Source organism: Oncorhynchus gorbuscha, linkage group LG21 (assembly GCF_021184085.1).
Source record: "Oncorhynchus gorbuscha isolate QuinsamMale2020 ecotype Even-year linkage group LG21, OgorEven_v1.0, whole genome shotgun sequence".
In the NCBI taxonomy this organism is placed as follows: domain Eukaryota; kingdom Metazoa; phylum Chordata; class Actinopteri; order Salmoniformes; family Salmonidae; genus Oncorhynchus; species Oncorhynchus gorbuscha.
In genome coordinates, this window is record NC_060193.1 from 58,512,937 (window position 1) to 58,529,399 (window position 16,463).

Sequence of the window (16,463 nt, forward strand, 5' to 3'; positions counted from 1 at the left end):
CGGATGCAACCTTTCTAATGACACTCCAGTCTCCACACACTAGCCCTCCACTTGAAAGACTCATTAAGGGAAATCAAATGAATCTGCCAGACCAGATTGATGAATACTCCTCCTTAACTCATTCACTATTCAGCCACACAATTAGAATTGATTGCGGTTCAATTTAGAACCCTTAAGTTCTTATTTCTATCTCAAGATAGGATTTGTAGAAAAACACATTTTCCTACTTTTATAATGAAATGAAATCCCCTTTCGAGCAATGTCTCGAACAAAATATTATGTGAAGCCACATGAAGCAAGACAGATAGAAGGTCTAAATGTCCTGAGTCTTACCCTAGTTCCTTTTGGTGACACCCAAACAAGTTGTTTGTCATCTAGACCTACGCTCTTAGAAAAAAAGGTGCTACATAGATCCTAAAAGGGTTCTACCTGGAATTAAAAAGGCTTCTACATGGAACCAAAAAGGGTTTTCCTATGGGGACAGCTGAAGAACCCTTTTAAGGACCCTTTTTTTCTAAGAGTGCACTGTAGACTTCATTCTGGGTTTATAATGGGTGTTGTTGGTCCTAGTGTGAGTTGAGAGTATCTCACCTCCGTCGATGTCCTCGCTGCCAAAATGGTTCCTGTAGAAGAGCATGAGCTCCATCTTGTAGCACTTGTAGAGGGTCACGAGGCAGATCAACAACAACAAGATGGCCCCCAAGCCCCCCGCCAGCTCCACTGTGTACATAAGCTCTGCTGTGAGAGAAGGGAGGGGGAGAGAGAGCGAGAGAGAGAGGGGGGAGAAGACGTTAATGTTTACTTCGCTAATCTTTCTTTATCAAATCCAAAAAGCAAGCACACTCACCAAATACATCCTCAAACACAGCATGGTGTCACTGCTTATGGTCTCTGGATACTTCATTAGCACAGAAGCTACATAACATGATTTAGAACATGAGGGAGATCAAGCCAGACTCCAGATAGCTGCTAGCATGCTAACAGGGTTCCTAGCTACCACTCCCATTGTTTTACCATCAACTATGCTAATGCTAAGCTAACCAACCCAAATATTGGGTCCGTAAGTCCTAGTTTATCAACTATTCCTTAGGTAGCCCCCCCCAAAAAAAAAAAAACATTTTACTTTGCGTGAACTACTTCTCCTGAGACGGCCTCTATTTGTTTTTTAGACCTCAGCAACGCACCAGCCCTGGTCAGCCATAGCCTGAAGGCCCCAGCTATAGCACACGACTGGCCAGGGACTGATGGTGACCTCCCGTTGACAAGGGAAGCTCCATTAAAGGTGTAACGCTGTAAGGGCACCAAACCAAGCAAGCTAAGTCATTAGAGCAGGAATATAATATAGACTGACACAAGGCTGTGTCCCACATGGCAACCTATTCCCTATGTAGTGCACTACCTTTGACCAGGGCCAATAGAGCTTTGGTCAAAAGTCATGACCTATGTGAGGAAGAGGGCGTCATTTGAGACACAGCCTCGGAGAGAGGTGGAGCGAACTCTTTTACCCCCTCAGCCATCCATCATCCTCCCAGAGCTGACAGGATCTCCCAGGACCATCAACAGTAAACTCCATGAAACACTGATCTCAGTAAATACACCCCACCACAACTCTGTCCGTCTGAAGCCTGAGTGTCGAGGTAACTCAGGCACAATGCTATCCTTCCCAGGTTCCATTTAGAATCCTGTAGTACTGTACATTGAGGCTGTGGCAGTGTATGGTAGTGGAGTGGCTTCATGCTGTAGGTTTAGTGGAGGGGTGTGCACTGCAAGGCTCTGGTTCTGCTGATTTCCGTACTTATCTCTTAACTAGGGACTGAGTTCTACTGCCAGTTGTGTGGACTGCTAACATGAAAGCTGAAAACTACATGAAAACTAAATTGATACATTTTCAGGTCAATGTGTCGTGTTTTCCTAAGTTCTGGGGGATCAAACCCTTTTGGTTTCAATAAGAAAGCAAGGAGCCATGGTCGGCAAATCATCACTCTTCAACACTTTTTAGGCCATAAGATCTACATTTTTCTGAGACATAACAAGGACAATGATGTTTTCATCTCAGCCTATAACCACAAGGACCTGAAGAGACGTTCGCTAGCCAAACAGTACACCACAACAATACACAGAGATACAGTTATTATTCTGGTCCCTAGAAGCAGTTGAGATTCTTTTCATCTTGTTGTCTCAAATCCACCTTCTTTTAAAGACTCCTTCTGAGAATATCTAGGCAATGGCCTTTCATTTCAAAGATACATTTAAGCTTAAACCACACAGGGCTGTGAACATGAGACCCATCAAGATATTTTATAATAAGAATAAGAGATAACGACCCAGGTCGCAAGCTGATCCATTTTCATCATTTGAACGTTGCAGAAGTGTTTTTGGTGTGAGACAGCCATCAGTGGTAAGCCAGAAGTGTTTTGGTGTGAGAGCCATCAGTGGTAAGCCAGAAGTGTTTTGGTGTGAGACAGCCATCAGTGGTAAGCCAGAAGTGTTGTTTTGGTGTGAGACAGCCATCAGTGGTAAGCCAGAAGTGTTGTTTTGGTGTGAGACAGCCATCAGTGGTAAGCCAGAAGTGTTGTTTTGGTGTGAGACAGACATCAGTGGTAAGCCAGAAGTGTTTTGGTGTGAGAGCCATCAGTGGTAAGCCAGAAGTGTTTTGGTGTGAGACAACCATCAGTGGTAAGCCAGAAGTGTTGTTTTGGTGTGAGACAGCCATCAGTGGTAAGCCAGAAGTGTTTTGGTGTTAGTCAGCCATCAGTGGTAAGCCAGAAGTGTTTTGGTGTGAGAGCCATCAGTGGTAAGCCAGAAGTGTTTTGGTGTTAGTCAGCCATCAGTGGTAAGCCAGAAGTGTTGTTTTGGTGTGAGACAGCCATCAGTGGTAAGCCAGAAGTGTTGTTTTGGTGTGAGACAGCCATCAGTGGTAAGCCAGAAGTGTTTTGGTGTTAGTCAGCCATCAGTGGTAAGCCAGAAGTGTTGTTTTGGTGTGAGACAGCCATCAGTGGTAAGCCAGAAGTGTTGTTTTGGTGTGAGACAGCCATCAGTGGTAAGCCATAAGTGTTTTGGTGTTAGTCAGCCATCAGTGGTAAGCCATAAGTGTTTTGGTGTTAGTCAGCCATCAGTGGTAAGCCAGAAGTGTGGTTTTGGTGTGAGACAGCCATCAGTGGTAAGCCATAAGTGTTTTGGTGTTAGTCAGCCATCAGTGGTAAGCCAGAAGTGTTGTTTTGGTTTGAGAGCCATCAGTGGTAAGCCAGAAGTGTTGTTTTGGTGTGAGAGCCATCAGTGGTAAGCCAGAAGTGTTTTGGTGTGAGACAGCCATCAGTGGTAAGCCAGAAGTGTTGTTTTGGTGTGAGACAGCCATCAGTGGTAAGCCAGAAGTGTTTTGGTGTTAGTCAGCCATCAGTGGTAAGCCAGAAGTGTTGTTTTGGTGTGAGAGCCATCAGTGGTAAGCCAGAAGTGTTTTGGTGTGAGAGCCATCAGTGGTAAGCCAGAAGTGTTTTGGTGTTAGTCAGCCATCAGTGGTAAGCCAGAAGTGTTTTGGTGTGAGACAGCCATCAGTGGTAAGCCAGAAGTGTTGTTTTGGTGTGAGAGCCATCAGTGGTAAGCCAGAAGTGTTTAGGTGTTAGTCAGCCATCAGTGGCAAGCCAGAAGTGTTTTGGTGTGAGACAGCCATCAATGGTAAGCCAGGAGTGTTTCGGTGTGAGAATTTGACTCGTGATCGCCGGTGTGGTGGTTATACGGTTACCGCAACAGCACTAGTCAGCCATCAGAGTGGTAAGCCAGAAGTGTTTTTTTAGACAGTCATTGGAGTGGTAAGCCAGAAGTGTTTTTTTAGACAGTCATCGGAGTGGTAAACCAGAAGTGTTATTTTAGACAGCCATCAGAGTGGTAAACCAGAAGTGTTTTTTTAGACAGCCATCAGAGTGGTGAACCAGAAGTGTTTTTTTAGACAGCCATCAGAGTGGTAAACCAGAAGTGTTTTTTTAGACAGCCATCAGAGTGGTAAACCAGAAGTATTTTTTTAGACAGCCATCACAGTGGTAAACCAGAAGTGTTTTTTTTAGACAGCCATCAGAGTGGTAAACCAGAAGTGTTTTTTTAGACAGTCATTGGAGTGGTAACCCAGAAGTGTTTTTTTAGACAGCCATCAGAGTGGTAAACCAGAAGTGTTTTTTAGACAGTCATTGGAGTGGTAAACCAGAAGTGTTATTTTAGACAGCCATCAGAGTGGTAAATGAGAAGTGTTTTGGTGTGAGACAGCCATCAATGGTAAGCCAGAAGTGTTTCGGTGTGAGAATTTGACTCGTGATCGCCGGTGTGGTGGTTATACGGTTACCGCAACAGCACTAGTCAGCCATCAGAGTGGTAAGCCAGAAGTGTTTTTTTAGACAGCCATCAGAGTGGTAAACCAGAAGTGGTTTTTTAGACAGTCATTGGAGTGGTAACCCAGAAGTGTTTTTTTAGACAGCCATCAGAGTGGTAAACCAGAAGTGTTTTTTAGACAGTCATTGGAGTGGTAAACCAGAAGTGTTATTTTAGACAGCCATCAGAGTGGTCAATGAGAAGTGTTTTGGTGTGAGACAGCCATCAATGGTAAGCCAGAAGTGTTTTGGTGTGAGAATTTGACTCGTGATCACCGGTGTGGTGGTTATACGGTTACCGCAACAGCACTAGTCAGCCATCAGAGTGGTAAGCCAGAAGTGTTTCTTTAGACAGTCATTGGAGTGGTAAGCCAGAAGTGTTATTTTAGACAGCCATCAGAGTGGTAAATGAGAAGTGTTTTGGTGTGAGACAGCCATCAATGGTAAGCCAGAAGTGTTTTGGTGTGAGAATTTGACTCGTGATCGCCGGTGTGGTGGTTATACGGTTACCGCAACAGCACTAGTCAGCCATCAGAGTGGTAAGCCAGAAGTGTTTTTTTAGACAGTCATTGGAGTGGTAAGCCAGAAGTGTTTTTTTAGACAGCCATCAGAGTGGTAAACCAGAAGTGTTATTTTAGACAGCCATCAGAGTGGTAAACCAGAAGTGTTTTTTTTAGACAGTCATTGGAGTGGTGAACCAGAAGTGTTTTTTAGACAGTCATTGGAGTGGTAAGCCAGAAGTGTTTTTTTAGACAGCCATCAGAATGGTAAACCAGAAGTGTTTTATTAGACAGTGATTGGAGTGGTAAGCCAGAAGTGTTTTTTTAGACAGCCATCAGAGTGGTAAACCAGAAGTGTTTTTTTAGACAGCCATCAGAGTGGTGAACCAGAAGTGTTTTTTTAGACAGCCATCAGAGTGGTAAACCTGAAGTGTTTTTTTAGACAGCCATCAGAGTGGTAAACCAGAAGTGTTTTTTTAGACAGCCATCAGAGTGGTAAACCAGAAGTGTTTTTTTAGACAGCCATCAGAGTGGTAAACCAGAAGTGTTTTTTTAGACAGTCATTGGAGTGGTAAGCCAGAAGTATTTTTTTAGACAGCCATCACAGTGGTAAACCAGAAGTGTTTTTTTAGACAGCCATCAGAGTGGTAAACCAGAAGTGTTTTTTTAGACAGCCATCAGAGTGGTAAACCAGAAGTGTTTTTTAGACAGTCATTGGAGTGGTAACCCAGAAGTGTTATTTTAGACAGCCATCAGAGTGGTAAATGAGAAGTGTTTTGGTGTGAGACAGCCATCAATGGTAAGCCAGGAGTGTTTCGGTGTGAGAATTTGACTCGTGATCGCCGGTGTGGTGGTTATACGGTTACCGCAACAGCACTAGTCAGCCATCAGAGTGGTAAGCCAGAAGTGTTTTTTTAGACAGTCATTGGAGTGGTAAGCCAGAAGTGTTTTTTTAGACAGTCATCGGAGTGGTAAACCAGAAGTGTTATTTTAGACAGCCATCAGAGTGGTAAACCAGAAGTGTTTTTTTAGACAGCCATCAAAGTGGTGAACCAGAAGTGTTTTTTTAGACAGCCATCAGAGTGGTAAACCAGAAGTGTTTTTTTAGACAGCCATCAGAGTGGTAAACCAGAAGTGTTTTTTTAGACAGCCATCAGAGTGGTGAACCAGAAGTGTTTTTTTAGACAGCCATCAGAGTGGTAAACCAGAAGTGTTTTTTTAGACAGCCATCAGAGTGGTAAACCAGAAGTGTTTTTTTAGACAGCCATCAGAGTGGTAAACCAGAAGTGTTTTTTCAGACAGTCATTGGAGTGGTAACCCAGAAGTGTTTTTTTAGACAGCCATCAGAGTGGTAAACCAGAAGTGTTTTTTAGACAGTCATTGGAGTGGTAAACCAGAAGTGTTATTTTAGACAGCCATCAGAGTGGTAAATGAGAAGTGTTTTGGTGTGAGACAGCCATCAATGGTAAGCCAGAAGTGTTTCGGTGTGAGAATTTGACTCGTGATTGCCGGTGTGGTGGTTATACGGTTACCGCAACAGCACTAGTCAGCCATCAGAGTGGTAAGCCAGAAGTGTTTTTTTAGACAGCCATCAGAGTGGTAAACCAGAAGTGTTTTTTTAGACAGTCATTGGAGTGGTAACCCAGAAGTGTTTTTTTAGACAGCCATCAGAGTGGTAAACCAGAAGTGTTTTTTAGACAGTCATTGGAGTGGTAAACCAGAAGTGTTATTTTAGACAGCCATCAGAGTGGTCAATGAGAAGTGTTTTGGTGTGAGACAGCCATCAATGGTAAGCCAGAAGTGTTTTGGTGTGAGAATTTGACTCGTGATCACCGGTGTGGTGGTTATACGGTTACCGCAACAGCACTAGTCAGCCATCAGAGTGGTAAGCCAGAAGTGTTTTTTTAGACAGTCATTGGAGTGGTAAGCCAGAAGTGTTATTTTAGACAGCCATCAGAGTGGTAAATGAGAAGTGTTTTGGTGTGAGACAGCCATCAATGGTAAGCCAGAAGTGTTTTGGTGTGAGAATTTGACTCGTGATCGCCGGTGTGGTGGTTATACGGTTACCGCAACAGCACTAGTCAGCCATCAGAGTGGTAAGCCAGAAGTGTTTTTTTAGACAGTCATTGGAGTGGTAAGCCAGAAGTGTTTTTTTAGACAGCCATCAGAGTGGTAAACCAGAAGTGTTATTTTAGACAGCCATCAGAGTGGTAAACCAGAAGTGTTTTTTTTAGACAGTCATTGGAGTGGTGAACCAGAAGTGTTTTTTAGACAGTCATTGGAGTGGTAAGCCAGAAGTGTTTTTTTAGACAGCCATCAGAGTGGTAAACCAGAAGTGTTTTATTAGACAGTGATTGGAGTGGTAAGCCAGAAGTGTTTTTTTAGACAGCCATCAGAGTGGTAAACCAGAAGTGTTTTTTTAGACAGCCATCAGAGTGGTGAACCAGAAGTGTTTTTTTAGACAGCCATCAGAGTGGTAAACCTGAAGTGTTTTTTTAGACAGCCATCAGAGTGGTAAACCAGAAGTGTTTTTTTAGACAGCCATCAGAGTGGTAAACCAGAAGTGTTTTTTTAGACAGCCATCAGAGTGGTAAACCAGAAGTGTTTTTTTAGACAGTCATTGGAGTGGTAAGCCAGAAGTATTTTTTTAGACAGCCATCACAGTGGTAAACCAGAAGTGTTTTTTTAGACAGCCATCAGAGTGGTAAACCAGAAGTGTTTTTTTAGACAGCCATCAGAGTGGTAAACCAGAAGTGTTTTTTAGACAGTCATTGGAGTGGTAACCCAGAAGTGTTATTTTAGACAGCCATCAGAGTGGTAAATGAGAAGTGTTTTGGTGTGAGACAGCCATCAATGGTAAGCCAGGAGTGTTTCGGTGTGAGAATTTGACTCGTGATCGCCGGTGTGGTGGTTATACGGTTACCGCAACAGCACTAGTCAGCCATCAGAGTGGTAAGCCAGAAGTGTTTTTTTAGACAGCCATCAGAGTGGTAAACCAGAATTGTTTTTTTAGACAGCCATCAGAGTGGTAAGCCAGAAGTGTTATTTTAGACAGCCATCAGAGTGGTAAGCCAGAAGTGTTTTTTAGACAGCCATCAGAGTGGTAAGCCAGAAGTGTTTTTTAGACAGTCATTGGAGTGGTGAACCAGAAGTGTTTTTTTTAGACAGCCATCAGAGTGGTAAGCCAGAAGTGTTTTTTTAGACAGTCATTGGAGTGGTGAGCCAGAAGTGTTTTTTTTAGACAGCCATCAGAGTGGTAAGCCAGAAGTGTTTTTTTAGACAATCATTGGAGTGGTGAACCAGAAGTGTTTTTTTAGACAGCCATCAGAGTGGTAAGCCAGAAGAGTTTTTTAAAACAGTCATTGGAGTGGTGAGCCAGAAATGTTTTTTTTAGACAGCCATCAGAGTGGTAAACCAGAAGTGTTTTTTTTAGACAGTCATTGGAGTGGTGAACCAGAAGTGTTTTTTTAGACAGCCATCTGAGTGGTAAGCCAGAAGTGTTGTTTTGGTGTGAGACAGCCATCAGTGGTAAGCCAGAAGTGTTTTGGTGTGAGACAGCCATCAGTGGTAAGCCAGAAGTGTTGTTTTGGTGTGAGACAGCCATCAGTGGTAAGCCAGAAGTGTTTTGGTGTTAGTCAGCCATCAGTGGTAAGCCAGAAGTGTTGTTTTGGTGTGAGAGCCATCAGTGGTAAGCCAGAAGTGTTTTGGTGTGAGAGCCATCAGTGGTAAGCCAGAAGTGTTTTGGTGTTAGTCAGCCATCAGTGGTAAGCCAGAAGTGTTTTGGTGTGAGACAGCCATCAGTGGTAAGCCAGAAGTGTTGTTTTGGTGTGAGACAGCCATCAATGGTCAGCCAGAAGTGTTTAGGTGTTAGTCAGCCATCAGTGGCAAGCCAGAAGTGTTTTGGTGTGAGACAGCCATCAATGGTAAGCCAGAAGTGTTTTGGTGTGAGAATTTGACTCGTGACGCCGGTGTGGTGGTTATACGGTTACCGCAACAGCACTAGTCAGCCATCAGAGTGGTAAGCCAGAAGTGTTTTTTTAGACAGTCATCGGAGTGGTAAACCAGAAGTGTTATTTTAGACAGCCATCAGAGTGGTAAACCAGAAGTGTTTTTTTTAGACAGTCATTGGAGTGGTGAACCAGAAGTGTTTTTTAGACAGTCATTGGAGTGGTAAGCCAGAAGTGTTTTTTTAGACAGCCATCAGAGTGGTAAACCAGAAGTGTTTTTTTAGACAGTGATTGGAGTGGTAAGCCAGAAGTGTTTTTTTAGACAGCCATCAGAGTGGTAAACCAGAAGTGTTTTTTTAGACAGCCATCAGAGTGGTAAACCAGAAGTGTTTTTTTAGACAGCCATCAGAGTGGTGAACCAGAAGTGTTTTTTTAGACAGCCATCAGAGTGGTAAACCAGAAATGTTTTTTAGACAGCCATCAGAGTGGTAAACCAGAAGTGTTTTTTTAGACAGCCATCAGAGTGGTAAACCAGAAGTGTTTTTTTAGACAGCCATCAGAGTGGTAAACCAGAAGTGTTTTTTTAGACAGTCATTGGAGTGGTAAGCCAGAAGTATTTTTTTAGACAGCCATCACAGTGGTAAACCAGAAGTGTTTTTTTAGACAGCCATCAGAGTGGTAAACCAGAAGTGTTTTTTTAGACAGTTATTGGAGTGGTAACCCAGAAGTGTTTTTTTAGACAGCCATCAGAGTGGTAAACCAGAAGTGTTATTTTAGACAGCCATCAGAGTGGTAAATGAGAAGTGTTTTGGTGTGAGACAGCCATCAATGGTAAGCCAGAAGTGTTTTGGTGTGAGAATTTGACTCGTGATCACCGGTGTGGTGGTTATACGGTTACCGCAACAGCACTAGTGAGCCATCAGAGTGGTAAGCCAGAAGTGTTTTTTTAGACAGTCATTGGAGTGGTAAGCCAGAAGTGTTATTTTAGACAGCCATCAGAGTGGTAAATGAGAAGTGTTTTGGTGTGAGACAGCCATCAATGGTAAGCCAGAAGTGTTTTGGTGTGAGAATTTGACTCGTGATCGCCGGTGTGGTGGTTATACGGTTACCGCAACAGCACTAGTCAGCCATCAGAGTGGTAAGCCAGAAGTGTTTTTTTAGACAGTCATTGGAGTGGTGAACCAGAAGTGTTTTTTAGACAGTCATTGGAGTGGTAAGCCAGAAGTGTTTTTTAGACAGCCATCAGAGTGGTAAACCAGAAGTGTTTTTTTAGACAGTGATTGGAGTGGTAAGCCAGAAGTGTTTTTTTAGACAGCCATCAGAGTGGTAAACCAGAAGTGTTTTTCTAGACAGCCATCAGAGTGGTGAACCAGAAGTGTTTTTTTAGACAGCCATCAGAGTGGTAAACCAGAAGTGTTTTTTTAGACAGCCATCAGAGTGGTAAACCAGAAGTGTTTTTTTAGACAGCCATCAGAGTGGTAAACCAGAAGTGTTTTTTTAGACAGCCATCAGAGTGGTAAACCAGAAGTGTTTTTTTAGACAGCCATCAGAGTGGTAAACCAGAAGTGTTTTTTTAGACAGTCATTGGAGTGGTAAGCCAGAAGTATTTTTTTAGACAGCCATCACAGTGGTAAACCAGAAGTGTTTTTTTAGACAGCCATCAGAGTGGTAAACCAGAAGTGTTTTTTTAGACAGTCATTGGAGTGGTAAGCCAGAAGTATTTTTTTAGATAGCCATCACAGTGGTAAACCAGAAGTGTTTTTTTAGACAGCCATCAGAGTGGTAAACCAGAAGTGTTTTTTTAGACAGCCATCAGAGTGGTAAACCAGAAGTGTTTTTTTAGACAGTCATTGGAGTGGTAAACCAGAAGTGTTTTTTAGACAGTCATTGGAGTGGTAAACCAGAAGTGTTTTTTAGACAGTCATTGGAGTGGTAAACCAGAAGTGTTTTTTAGACAGTCATTGGAGTGGTAAACCAGAAGTGTTATTTTAGACAGCCATCAGAGTGGTAAATGAGAAGTGTTTTGGTGTGAGACAGCCATCAATGGTAAGCCAGAAGTGATTCGGTGTGAGAATTTGACTCGTGATCGCCGGTGTGGTGGTTATACGGTTACCGCAACAGCACTAGTCAGCCATCAGAGTGGTAAGCCAGAAGTGTTTTTTTAGACAGCCATCAGAGTGGTAAGCCAGAAGTGTTTTTTTAGACAATCATTGGAGTGGTGAACCAGAAGTGTTTTTTTAGACAGCCATCAGAGTGGTAAGCCAGAAGAGTTTTTTTAAACAGTCATTGGAGTGGTGAGCCAGAAATGTTTTTTTTAGACAGCCATCAGAGTGGTAAACCAGAAGTGTTTTTTTTAGACAGTCATTGGAGTGGTGAACCAGAGGTGTTTTTTTAGACAGCCATCAGAGTGGTAAGCCAGAAGTGTTGTTTTGGTGTGAGACAGCCATCAGTGGTAAGCCAGAAGTGTTTTGGTGTGAGACAGCCATCAGTGGTAAGCCAGAAGTGTTGTTTTGGTGTGAGACAGCCATCAGTGGTAAGCCAGAAGTGTTTTGGTGTTAGTCAGCCATCAGTGGTAAGCCAGAAGTGTTGTTTTGGTGTGAGAGCCATCAGTGGTAAGCCAGAAGTGTTTTGGTGTGAGAGCCATCAGTGGTAAGCCAGAAGTGTTTTGGTGTTAGTCAGCCATCAGTGGTAAGCCAGAAGTGTTTTGGTGTGAGACAGCCATCAGTGGTAAGCCAGAAGTGTTGTTTTGGTGTGAGACAGCCATCAATGGTCAGCCAGAAGTGTTTAGGTGTTAGTCAGCCATCAGTGGCAAGCCAGAAGTGTTTTGGTGTGAGACAGCCATCAATGGTAAGCCAGAAGTGTTTTGGTGTGAGAATTTGACTCGTGATCGCCGGTGTGGTGGTTATACGGTTACCGCAACAGCACTAGTCAGCCATCAGAGTGGTAATCCAGAAGTGTTTTTTTAGACAGCCATCAGAGTGGTAAACCAGAAGTGTTTTTTTAGACAGCCATCAGAGTGGTGAACCAGAAGTGTTTTTTTAGACAGCCATCAGAGTGGTAAACCAGAAGTGTTTTTTTAGACAGCCATCAGAGTGGTAAACCAGAAGTGTTTTTTTAGACAGCCATCAGAGTGGTAAACCAGAAGTGTTTTTTTAGACAGCCATCAGAGTGGTAAACCAGAAGTGTTTTTTTAGACAGTCATTGGAGTGGTAAGCCAGAAGTATTTTTTTAGACAGCCATCACAGTGGTAAACCAGAAGTGTTTTTTTAGACAGCCATCAGAGTGGTAAACCAGAAGTGTTTTTTTAGACAGTTATTGGAGTGGTAACCCAGAAGTGTTTTTTTAGACAGCCATCAGAGTGGTAAACCAGAAGTGTTATTTTAGACAGCCATCAGAGTGGTAAATGAGAAGTGTTTTGGTGTGAGACAGCCATCAATGGTAAGCCAGAAGTGTTTTGGTGTGAGAATTTGACTCGTGATCACCGGTGTGGTGGTTATACGGTTACCGCAACAGCACTAGTGAGCCATCAGAGTGGTAAGCCAGAAGTGTTTTTTTAGACAGTCATTGGAGTGGTAAGCCAGAAGTGTTATTTTAGACAGCCATCAGAGTGGTAAACCAGAAGTGTTTTTTTTAGACAGTCATTGGAGTGGTAAGCCAGAAGTATTTTTTTAGATAGCCATCACAGTGGTAAACCAGAAGTGTTTTTTTAGACAGCCATCAGAGTGGTAAACCAGAAGTGTTTTTTTAGACAGCCATCAGAGTGGTAAACCAGAAGTGTTTTTTTAGACAGTCATTGGAGTGGTAACCCAGAAGTGTTTTTTTAGACAGCCATCAGAGTGGTAAACCAGAAGTGTTTTTTAGACAGTCATTGGAGTGGTAAACCAGAAGTGTTTTTTAGACAGTCATTGGAGTGGTAAACCAGAAGTGTTATTTTAGACAGCCATCAGAGTGGTAAATGAGAAGTGTTTTGGTGTGAGACAGCCATCAATGGTAAGCCAGAAGTGATTCGGTGTGAGAATTTGACTCGTGATCGCCGGTGTGGTGGTTATACGGTTACCGCAACAGCACTAGTCAGCCATCAGAGTGGTAAGCCAGAAGTGTTTTTTTAGACAGCCATCAGAGTGGTAAACCAGAAGTGTTTTTTTAGACAGCCATCAGAGTGGTAAGCCAGAAGTGTTATTTTAGACAGCCATCAGAGTGGTAAGCCAGAAGTGTTTTTTAGACAGCCATCAGAGTGGTAAGCCAGAAGTGTTTTTTAGACAGTCATTGGAGTGGTGAACCAGAAGTGTTTTTTTTAGACAGCCATCAGAGTGGTAAGCCAGAAGTGTTTTTTTAGACAGTCATTGGAGTGGTGAACCAGAAGTGTTTTTTTAGACAGCCATCAGAGTGGTAAGCCAGAAGTGTTTTTTTTAGACAGTCATTGGAGTGGTGAACCAGAAGTGTTTTTTTTAGACAGCCATCAGAGTGGTAAGCCAGAAGTGTTTTTTTAGACACTCATTGGAGTGGTGAACCAGAAGTGTTTTTTTAGACAGCCATCAGAGTGGTAAACCAGAAGTGTTTTTTTAGACAGCCATCAGTGGTACACCAGAAGTGTTTTTTTAGACAGCCATCAGAGTGGTGAACCAGAAGTGTTTTTTTTAGACAGCCATCAGAGTGGTAAGCCAGAAGAGTTTTTTAAACATTCATTGGAGTGGTGAACCAGAAGTGTTTTTTTAGACAGCCATCAGAGTGGTAAACCAGAAGTGTTTTTTTAGACAGCCATCAGAGTGGTACACCAGAAGAGTTTTTTTAGAAAGCCATCAGAGTGGTAAGCCAGAAGATTTTTTTAAACAGTCATTGGAGTGGTGAACCAGAAGTGTTTTTTTAGACAGCCATCAGAGTGGTAAACCAGAAATGTTTTTTTTAGACAGCCATCAGAGTGGTAAACCAGAAGTGTTTTTTTTAGACAGTCATTGGAGTGGTGAACCAGAAGTGTTTTTTTAGACAGCCATCAGAGTGGTAAGCCAGAAGTGTTATTTTAGACAGCCATCAGAGTGGTAAGCCAGAAGTGTTTTTTAGACAGCCATCAGAGTGGTAAGCCAGAAGTGTTTTTTAGACAGCCACCAGAGTGGTGAACCAGAAGTGTTTTTTTAGACAGCCATCAGAGTGGTAAGCCAGAAGTGTTATTTTAGACAGCCATCAGAGTGGTAAGCCAGAAGTGTTTTTTAGACAGCCATCAGAGTGGTAAGCCAGAAGTGTTTTTTAGACAGTCATTGGAGGGTGAACCAGAAGTGTTTTTTTTAGACAGCCATCAGAGTGGTAAGCCAGAAGTGTTTTTTTAGACAGTCATTGGAGTGGTGAACCAGAAGTGTTTTTTTAGACAGCCGTCAGAGTGGTAAGCCAGAAGTGTTTTTTTAGACAGTCATTGGAGTGGTGAACCAGAAGTGTTTTTTTAGACAGCCATCAGAGTGGTAAACCAGAAGTGTTTTTTTAGACAGCCATCAGAGTGGTAAGCCAGAAGTGTTTTTTTAGACAGTCATTGGAGTGGTGAACCAGAAGTGTTTTTTTAGACAGCCATCAGAGTGGTAAGCCAGAAGTGTTTTTTTAGACAGTCATTGGAGTGGTGAACCAGAAGTGTTTTTTTAGACAGCCATCAGAGTGGTAAGCCAGAAGTGTTTTTTTAGACACTCATTGGAGTGGTGAACCAGAAGTGGTTTTTTAGACAGCCATCAGAGTGGTAAACCAGAAGTGTTTTTTTAGACAGCCATCAGAGTGGTACACCAGAAGTGTTTTTTTAGACAGCCATCAGAGTGGTGAACCAGAAGCGTTTTTTTAGACAGCCATCAGAGTGGTAAGCCAGAAGAGTTTTTTAAACATTCATTGGAGTGGTGAACCAGAAGTGTTTTTTTAGACAGCCATCAGAGTGGTAAACCAGAAATGTTTTTTAGACAGCCATCAGAGTGGTAAACCAGAAGTGTTTTTTTAGACAGCCATCAGAGTGGTGGACCAGAAGTGTTTTTTTTAGAAAAACCATCAGAGTGGTAAACCAGAAGTGTTTTTTAGACAGTCATTGGAGTAGTGAACCAGAAGTGTTTTTTTAGACAGCCATCAGAGTGGTAAACCAGAAGTGTTTTTTTAGACAGTCATTGGAGTGGTGAACCAGAAGTGTTTTTTTAGACAGCCATCAGAGTGGTAAGCCAGAAGTGTTTTTTTAGACAGTCATTGGAGTGGTGAACCAGAAGTGTTTTTTTAGACAGCCATCAGAGTGGTAAGCCAGAAGTGTTTTTTTAGACAGTCATTGGAGTGGTGAACCAGAAGTGTTTTTTTTAGACAGCCATCAGAGTGGTAAACCAGAAGTGTTTTTTTAGACAGCCATCAGAGTGGTAAGCCAGAAGTGTTTTTTAGACAGCCATCAGAGTGGTAAGCCAGAAGTGTTTTTTAGACAGCCATCAGAGTGGTAAGCCAGAAGTGTTTTTTTAGACAGTCATTGGAGTGTTGAACCAGAAGTGTTTTTTTAGACAGCAATCAGAGTGGTAAGCCAGAAGTGTTTTTTTAGACAGTCATTGGAGTGGTGAACCAGAAGTGTTTTTTTAGACAGCCACCAGAGTGGTAAACCAGAAGTGTTTTTTTAGACAGCCATCAGAGTGGTAAGCCAGAAGAGTTTTTTTAGACAGTCATTGGAGTGGTGAACCAGAAGTGTTTTTTTAGACAGCCATCAGAGTGGTAAACCAGAAGTGTTTTTTTAGACAGCCATCAGAGTGGTACACCAGAAGAGTTTTTTTAGACAGCCATCAGAGTGGTAAGCCAGAAGATTTTTTTAAACAGTCATTGGAGTGGTGAACCAGAAGTGTTTTTTTAGACAGCCATCAGAGTGGTAAACCAGAAATGTTTTTTTTAGACAGCCATCAGAGTGGTAAACCAGAAGTGTTTTTTTTAGACAGTCATTGGAGTGGTGAACCAGAAGTGTTTTTTTAGACAGCCATCAGAGTGGTAAGCCAGAAGTGTTATTTTAGACAGCCATCAGAGTGGTAAGCCAGAAGTGTTTTTTAGACAGTCATTGGAGTGGTGAACCAGAAGTGTTTTTTTAGACAGCCATCAGAGTGGTAAGCCAGAAGTGTTATTTTAGACAGCCATCAGAGTGGTAAGCCAGAAGTGTTTTTTAGACAGCCATCAGAGTGGTAAGCCAGAAGTGTTTTTTAGACAGTCATTGGAGTGGTGAACCAGAAGTGTTTTTTTTAGACAGCCATCAGAGTGGTAAGCCAGAAGTGTTTTTTTAGACAGTCATTGGAGTGGTGAACCAGAAGTGTTTTTTTAGACAGCCGTCAGAGTGGTAAGCCAGAAGTGTTTTTTTAGACAGTCATTGGAGTGGTGAACCAGAAGTGTTTTTTTAGACAGCCATCAGAGTGGTAAGCCAGAAGTGTTTTTTTAGACAGTCATTGGAGTGGTGAACCAGAAGTGTTTTTTTAGACAGCCATCAGAGTGGTAAACCAGAAGTGTTTTTTTAGACAGCCATCAGAGTGGTAAACCAGAAGTGTTTTTTTAGACAGTCATTGGAGTGGTGAACCAGAAGTGTTTTTTTAGACAGCCATCAGAGTGGTAAACCAGAAGTGTTTTTTTAGACAGCCATCAGAGTGGTACACCAGAAGAGTTTTTTTAGACAGCCATCAGAGTGGTAAGCCAGA

General features: G+C 42.5%; 1 protein-coding gene across 1 annotated transcript in view; it reads right to left on the reverse strand.

The window, feature by feature from the left end:
* Positions 1–16,463, reverse strand: part of LOC124008058 (interleukin-1 receptor accessory protein-like 1-B) — a 460,524-nt gene that overhangs the window by 15,778 nt on the left and 428,283 nt on the right. The window contains exon 9 of the mRNA XM_046318963.1: positions 592–738. Coding sequence (XP_046174919.1) covers positions 592–738 — 147 coding nt within the window. The remainder of the gene's footprint in view (positions 1–591; positions 739–16,463) is intronic.